Raw genomic sequence first — 8,758 nt, 5'->3', positions numbered from 1 at the left:
GCTACTAGCTATTACATTTGGAGACTTCAAAGAGTGGGTTTGCTAAGAGGGAGGGAAAAGATGGTTTATTGATGTATGCCCCTATTCCTGCCGTGTTTTCTCTCTTCTTTTTACCACTTTCTTTTTTTCTTTCTCTCCGTTCTTTTTACTCTTAGTTTCTTACTACTCTCTTGCTGTGAGTTGTTCCCTATTTTGGTCTTTCCTTTTCTTGGGTCCCTCTCTCTCTAGGTGCTTACTACTCTCTTACCATGAGTTTCCTCCTTTAGGTGCTTCCCTTAAGTGCTTCCCCCTATGTTCCGTTTCCTTTGTTTTTTCCTCCCCCTATTGGGTCCCCCCCTTTTATCCATGGCTACCTCCTCCTTTTATAGTGAGCTAATTCAATGGGATTTCTCCCTTTACCCCTAGGGTTTCACCAATTATTTTTGGTTCATTGTGGGCATCCATTCAAGACTACTCACCAACCCATTGGTTGTCCCAACCATTATCTCTGTATGTCAACTGCACTATTACTCATTTCACGACAAAATTTCTTTTTGTTTGTTCTTACTGTATACCTCTACCTCTAGGTTCAAATGGGTAAGGATTGGACTACTCACTACTTAGCTCTATGGCATGCATCAGATGGTCCTAACCATCTATTACTTCTTTTGGGTAAGATACCATCCCAGCAGGATATATTCCCAAAAGAAGTCATGGCAGGAAACCAAATATAGACCCCCTTTTCCCCCCACCACCAAACCACGCCCTCTAAATCCCTTTGACCGTGGGCCTACCTCCCTTGTATTGGCTGGGTACAGGTTGGTGGTGCTTCGCCCCTTTTGTTTTTGTCTTCTTTCATTCCCACATCATTTCTGCTGTAGCAGATTAGTTCTGTTTCGTCCTACTGTGTATCTTTTGTCTTATTTCTTCACGCATTTCCTGCGGTGTTTGTCATTTCCTTTAGTTTGGCTTTTCTTTTCTTCATGCAATTCTTACTACTGACACTTCCTGCTGCTCCTTGTTTCTTTTTTATCGTGCTTTTACATATCAGTTTTCACGCCTATCTTTTTCATACAAAAGGATTTGAGCCTTTGTGAGCCAAATAATATTGACTGGATCAAAAGGGTCTTGGACCCAATTTATCTTCATCTGCCGAAGCCATTTTGTCAAAGAACTGTATTCTACAGCAGATCTGTATTCTGCTGAAGAACTGTATTCTCTGGCAGATCTGCGTTTTGCTATAGATTGCTTTCACTTGCATTATTTCTTTGGATCTTTCTTGCTCTTTAGTCTTCTTTGTGGGTCTTTAGGCCTTGCTTTTCATTGGACTTTCTTCCTCATGGGCCTTTGGGTACAGATTTGCAAAAATGAGCATCAACATTCAGCCCCCTGAGCATATGGATTGCTCCTGCAATTCGTATGTGAAAACTCATGCAGTTTTTTGTTGTTTCAATCTTTACTCTCCTTAGGCAAATCGTTCTCTTTCTTTCTGCAAATTTAGGACCCTCCAAGGGTAGCTAAAAAGTTGCTCCTCATGAGGGTGGTGGTTTTGTTGCTGTCACCCTAAATCGAGTTTGCTAAAAACTTTTTCTCTTTTTAACTCAATTTTTTCTGCTAATTGCTTGCATGTTATTATTTGACTTGTGCCTGCTGTACCTTTTTTGGTCTGCTGTGTGCTTTCCTTTTGCTAAATTCCAGTAGCTCAATACTATCATTGGGCTTGTACTCATGCTATTTTCAAACAATATTAAATATTGTTTTTCTAATGTTAGAGAGAGTAGTAGGTTTCAATTAGTTTAATTGGTAAAGTTTTTTATGGTTGAATAAAAAATACTAAAAACTGATTGATATTTTGATCTGATAATAAAGAGATGTCATCAAGAGCTGGCGTTAATACATCCTAAGTTAAAACTCTCTTAAAAAAAAAAGTTAAAAAGAAAGTTAAATATTTTTTGAAAAATCATGATAATATATATGCTTAGCCCAACCTCATGAGTTGTTTTTGACTTTTTGTATTTTACACTGAGCAAAATCATGTTTTTCTTGGTGCACTGCAAATTCACAAAATCATTGGGACCTAATTAAACCAGGGACAATTCCGTCATTTCATCCTCTTTCCCACAAAACTCACTCCCACCTCCACCAGCCTTCACCTTCGTTGATACCAAAAAAAAAAAAAAAAAAAAAACAACCATATCTTTGCTTTGCTCTCAGTTAATGGAGTCAGAGTGGTCACAAAATCAGACCCAAAATGACTATCTTATCCTTTACCTTCTTCTCTCTCTTCATCCTGACCGTCGGATCAGATTACAAAGTGGTCGGCTTAACAACAACAACAAGGGCCTCAGGTGAGAGGTATGTTCAGATGCGGGCGGGTGCACCGTTCAAGATAGCGCTGTTTGCTGACCTGCATTATGGGGAGGCCACGTCTACCGACCGGGGTCCACTCAAGGACGTGAACTCAACAAGAGTTATGAACACTGTACTTGATGATGAAACTCTAGGTAACGTTATCGCTTCCCTTCGATGCTAGTTCTGCACACTTTCCTACATACTTTATCATAATTATATATAAAAGTAAGAAGTGAAGAAAAAAATAGTGGACCTATGTAAAAGTAATAGACAACCAACTACAGCCTACCACATAGACATTTGTCACAAAACGTGTGTAAAAATACATGATATGAACTAATGGTCTATTTTATTAATACCTCTTTCAATCATGTGCTAGCTCTGTTTGTTGTTGTTGTATTTGTACAATGTAAGAAAGAAAGAAAGTCCCACGTTATTAAAACTTTGGTGAAGTACATGTCCCATGTTATTATTATATATTGCCCTACTATAGAATAAAGAATAATCCCATTATTTTTTTTTCGTTGCAAAATGTTCATATGCTGTGATTTGTGAGATTTAGAGGTAAAGTTATAAAAATCGGCCTTTGTATGTGTGTGTTTTTTCTTTTTTATTATCATTTACAAAAGATATACTGTAATTAGGTTTTTATTTTTTGATGTAAAAGATAAAAAGTAAAATCAGAAAGCCTTTATTATTATTATTGTATCTAAATCCCAAAAGTGCCTTTTGTTTTTAAATTTTAGACTAAAAAGTAATTTTTTAAGAAAGAGGAAAGGATAATGCTTTTTCAAAAAGCAACTTTTCGTCTATTTTTTTTTTAATTTATTTTTTCAAAATAATTGCACCCAACGGACCCTAATGAATTTCAGTAAATAAAAACAAAAGACCCTAATGAATGTGTTGTATATAAACTTATCATTTTGAAATTTGATTTTGAGAGTTCAAATAAGAAAGACTTGGCTTGGATTCAGTATTATACGTATCAATATCCTAACATGTCCAATGTGGACAACGGAACCCAAGCTTTGTTCACAAAAGAAGGTCAACTCATGGTAACATATTACTTGTAAATGCTTAGTTTGTTAGTACTTAGTACCTGTGGATGCACATTTTTTATGTAAAGTATTATGTCCAATTTTCTTGAAGGGAGTTTGGGATTAGTAACTTAGCAACTTGTTCCTGTCGATCATTTGTCAAGTGTCTTTCACAGATGACTCGAAATGACAATGATATGGTTATATGGGCCTTACTACTACATGTTTGTTGCCTCTGAATGCTACTTCAAGAAATCTTCATTTGCTGTTTAAATGTTCCATCTTCTGAACTAACATGCTAGGAATAAGAATCACTTGTTGAAGATGACAAGATTATTGTTATTTTGCAGCTTAGCGCTAAACAACCATAAATTTGATCTCTAGTTGGATTCTTCTGAATTGTTTGATATTCAGCTGACTTAATAGGCTGCATTTCTGCCCTATGTTTTGGTGTACCCTGACAAATTTCCATGATTTCTGCAATGATTGTTCAATTCAAAAAGTGAAGCGCTCAAAGCTTGATATAGAGCACCTTTACATAGTTAATATTTTGGTTATTTCTGTTTCTTTTTTGGTTTAAAACTCTACCTAACTGATTGCATAGCAGATTTTCTTATATACCTTGGATATGTAATTACGGCCAACAATTTACCAATTGCAAATGCCAGCTTGTACTGGGATCAGGCAATCTCTCCAACAAAATCCAGAGGTATTCTGTTTGCCAGTGTGTTTGGAAACCATGACGATGAACCATTTGAATGGCCGAAGGCTTGGTTTCCAGCCCCTGGAATTCCTCTACTTATTTGCCCAGCAGTCAACTCAACACATTCAGGTTAGCATGATGTTAGAAATGTGGAATAAATAAGCTGGTGACAACCAGTCATCACTATTCACTAGTGACAGGCAACAGGCCTTGGGTTTCTGAGTGTTTTCCAGAATTATGATTGATCTCTCATTGTTTCAGACAACTGCCTCTTTGAAACTGGCCTATTATAAGCTGGGAAAGAGTCTTAGAGAAATTCATGCAAACAATAATGGAGAATAATGAAATTACAGAACCAAATGAACCATGTAATAAATACCCCCCCCCCCCCCCCCATTCAAAATATGAACACAACATACCCCTTCTAATATTTATAATTTTGTAATTTGAAGATAGCATTTATGATAGGATAACACTTCTTCTGTTGTTAGATTAACCAATAATCATAAGTTCATAACAATATACGTTGGAAAGAATGACATTTTGCTCAAATTGTTGACAAAATCAAGGAATTGATTGCATGGAGTAAATCAAGGAATTGGAAAAATCAATTATATTGATATGAAATTCACATTCAAAATATATATGTGAGAAATTGATTGTTGATCTATTTTCAAATCCTGAAATGTGCTATCAATCAGGTGAATTAAAGCTGTAGCCATTTGGTTTTTGGTGTTGTGGATGTAGGTCTTAGTGACCAAACCATGTTAATCTCTTCCATTCTTTTCTCTTCTTTTTATGTTCCATAACTGTCAGGAGAAGAAGCATGTAGCTTCAGAGGCACAAAGCGTATTGAGCTGATGAAACATGAGATTGAGCATAATGTGCCATCTTATTCTAGCAATGGTCCTAAAGCGCTTTGGCCAAGTATATCCAACTATGTTATCCAAGTCTCATCATCAGATGATCCAAAGTCACCCGTAGTATACCTGTACTTTTTAGATTCTGGTGGCGGATCCTATCCACAAGTTATCTCAAATGCTCAAGCAGAATGGTTCCAGAACAAATCTGAAGAGATCAACCCTAACTCAAGGTATTAGAACAAAGAATTACCTCTTTTTTTTTTAAACTACTTTTCATGGCACCTTATTAGCATTGACTAGAATTAATAGGTAACAAGGTTTAAATATCTAGACTCTGGTTTGTTGATTTTAATGGTTTGTAAGAGAGAAAAAAATGAACAGAAAACTTGGAAACATTGCTCCCAGCATGGTTTGATTAAATAGAAAGTGAAAAAGACAGAAGGTTTATTCTACTGAGGCAAATAGTTGTAATTGACAATGCTGAGGTTTTGGTTTTCTTTTTTGAAGTACACCAATAAGATATGGTGAATATTCTTCTTTTATTTTTTATTTTTTGGTTAAATAAATCTGTTTCCTGCATTTTCTTATCCAATTTAGTGTTACCTGACAGTGTGCCCGAGCTAATATTCTGGCATATCCCAAGTCAAGCATCTAATAAAGTTGCTCCACAGTTTGGAATTCACAAGCCCTGTGTAGGCTCAATTAACAAAGAAAATGTTTCTTCTCAAGCAGCTGAATTGGTTATCATGGAACTTCTTGTTAAAAGGCCTTCTGTCGAGGTAAGTACACAGATAAGCATGCATGTACACATAAATATATTCATTTCAAAGATAATCACGCTTACGCTCAACCATATTCATCTGTAAATATATAGATTCAAACATGCATAACATAAATTCATGTAAGATGCCTGCTCTCTTGGTAATGACACAAAGGAATTGAATAAGCATATGCATATATATACATAAAAAAGTACATATACCTCCATACACATATGAGACATAAGTGCTCCTGGATATAGACTGGGTTTAGACATTAGATTTGAACTTGAAATTTGAATGACCCCATTTTCAGCTGGATTGATTGATTACCAATGCCAAGTCAAATAGGAAGGTTGGAATTTCTTGATACACAAGCTGGCCAGGCTTTGCCGGGCTTGAAATTTATGGCTTGGCTTCTATGGCCCAAAACGACCATTTTTTTTTTTTCGGTTTTTGTTATTGTTCCATTTGATCGACAGGAATTACATAAGAAATGAATGAAAACTTGAAATCTTTTGTCATGTTGGGATTTGAGTACCTTTAATTTGTCTTTATAACTTCTTTGCAGTCAAGTGGAGCTATGGTATTATTATTGTTATTATTATTGTTTTTCATGTAATGTTTCTGTTGGTTATTCACCATGATTAATTTACCATGTTGTTCTACTGCTTCCCCTTAAATTCGTTCTTCATGCTTGGATGGTACAATTATCATTTTTCAGTTCTATCACAGATTCACAATCCATTTACAGGAAAATATAAGTTCAAGCACCCATGACATATGAGTCACACACTAGCACCTAAATCATCCAAATGTGGTTTAGGATGGTCAGCTGAGTTTTGTTTAGTGTAATTATATCTCTCTTTTAAATGTGGAAGAAGTTTAACCAAAATGTTACTGTGTTGGCAAGAAGGTTGAATAAGCCCGATCAGTTTTGCCTTTAAGAAAAGCTCTGAATTGGAACCACATATATTTAATAAACAATATGTGTGCTTATGGTTCTTGAAAGTCACAAACTAAATGAATCTATGGCTTGAGTTTGATGGATATGAATATCATTATGTTGAGTTGTTTTTCTCTTTATCGTGGCAGGCAATATTTGTTGGACATAACCATGGATTGGATTGGTGCTGCCCCTATGAGAAACTCTGGCTCTGTTTTGCTAGGCATACTGGTTATGGTGGCTATGGAGACTGGCCTAGAGAAGCTAGAATTATAGAAATCACTCAGCAGCCTTTCTCCTTTAGAACTTGGATAAGGATGGAGGACATATAGTACACAGCAAAGTTATGCATGGAAGTGCCAATCGATTGACGAGGCTTTTGACCAAATGATAGTTATTTTGTTATATTATTTTATGTGTTTAATTTTTTAATTTTTGTTAAGAATATAAAGAGAGACTGAGAAGTGAGAATTGTTTGTATATTGAAGTATATTTTGTGTATATAATATTGTACAATAGAGAGTTTTGTATAAGCATAGTATGTAGGGGTGTGCATGGGTCGGGTTTAGAGGATTTTTTTACCTAACCCACCATGGAGGGTTAAAAAAAATTCAACCCAACCCAACCCAACCCAACCCATATGGGTCGGGTTGAACACATGGATTGGACAATTTTTTTATTACTATTATTATTAAATTGAGCAAAAAAATATAAATATATTAAAAAACTCATAAATTAGTATCAATGTAACTCCTTAATGGCAAAGAACACTAATTACTAAACAGCAATAGTAATTTACTAGAGTTTGTGTGAACTAATTGACTTTTATATAGGATAGGAAAAACTGGTTATTTAAAATTTTTTATTAAGTATATAATATATTTTAAATATATATAAAATATATAGGTGGGTTAGGTAGGGTTTGGAATTTTATGACCCGAACCAAACCGAACCCAACTCACTATCAAAAAAATTTTGTAACCCAACCTAACCCACCAGGCCCAAAAACCGATCCAATCCGGCTGGTTGGGTTGGGTCGGGTTGGTTTTGGCAGGTTGACTGCACACCCCTAACCACAAGTAATGTGTGAAGTACAAGTAATATAAGTATATGACAAGTGTAGTACACTAGGCCCAAACCTAGTGGGCTAGGCTAATGTATATACTAACAATTTTAATTTTTAAAAAATAAATCTAGGTGAAATTAAAATTTTAAAATCCTTTATATATCAAAAAAAATTATTCGGTAAATATAATAGGACTCAATCCTTGAATTTAGACAAATTAAATTAAAAAGAATACTTCAAAATCTTTTTTTGTTGCAATATGTTACAAACTACACCAAATTGACGAAAATAACCTATGTCAATTAATTTAATTCTGTTTCTAATCGGTTATCCAAAAAAAAAAAAAAAAAAAAACTTCGTTTGTTTACTTTTGATTCCGAGGCACATTTGGTAGAATTACTTTTGTGACCCTTGGAGTCTACTTTAATTACCAAATATAAATGGGTCAAATTTTTTTTTAATTTATTTTTTATTTTTTATGAGAATAAATGGGTCAAATTAATCTAGCACCAAGGCGTTATCCAAAAACATTAACAATATTTAAAATAAATAAATAAATAACAATCACATGGCAGTATTGTAGTTATCAATTGATGTTTTTTTTTTTTTTTTTTTTTTTTTTTTTTTTTAGTTATCAATTGAAATTGAGTTTGAATTTTGTATTATAAAGCTCAAAACATATAAGTAAGCCAACAATGTCTTGATTTATTATTATTATTATTTTTAAAGTTTTTAACAAATGGGCCAAATCATGAGTTAGTCGGTTTCATGCGTTTTTGCTTCAGTTTAAAAAATTTAGGTTCGAATCAGGTCCAATTTTGCCATTTCTAGCAATAAGGAGTCCGTGTTCTTTGAATTGGGTCTTCATCTTCGTCCTCTTTCTTTACTTTAAATTATGACATCTAGTGCCCTAACGAGACCTCCTTAATTAATATCTATTGCTTAATTTTATGTCTATTTTGACTTTAGATTTGGTTTGTGGTCTCTGCAGTCTGCACTCTTTTCTTCATGCCAAAAAAGAAAAAAGAAAAACTAAACTCCAAAAGAATGCTCT

The 8,758-nt window shown here is 34.4% G+C and overlaps 1 protein-coding gene across 1 annotated transcript; it reads left to right on the top strand.

Annotated features, from left to right (window-relative positions):
- The first annotated feature begins 2,165 nt into the window (after window positions 1-2,165).
- On the top strand, window positions 2,166-7,088 carry LOC115989477 (probable inactive purple acid phosphatase 16). The gene is made up of 5 exons (XM_031113162.1): window positions 2,166-2,483; window positions 3,976-4,200; window positions 4,888-5,164; window positions 5,545-5,713; window positions 6,788-7,088. Exons 1-5 carry the CDS (start codon window positions 2,231-2,233, stop codon window positions 6,968-6,970), a joined length of 1,107 nt encoding a protein of 368 aa, XP_030969022.1. The 5' UTR covers window positions 2,166-2,230; the 3' UTR covers window positions 6,971-7,088.
- The last annotated feature ends 1,670 nt before the right edge of the window (window positions 7,089-8,758 follow it).

This window comes from Quercus lobata, chromosome 5, assembly GCF_001633185.2.
Source record: "Quercus lobata isolate SW786 chromosome 5, ValleyOak3.0 Primary Assembly, whole genome shotgun sequence".
NCBI lineage: Eukaryota > Viridiplantae > Streptophyta > Magnoliopsida > Fagales > Fagaceae > Quercus > Quercus lobata.
This window is presented reverse-complemented; position numbering and strand designations above follow the sequence as displayed.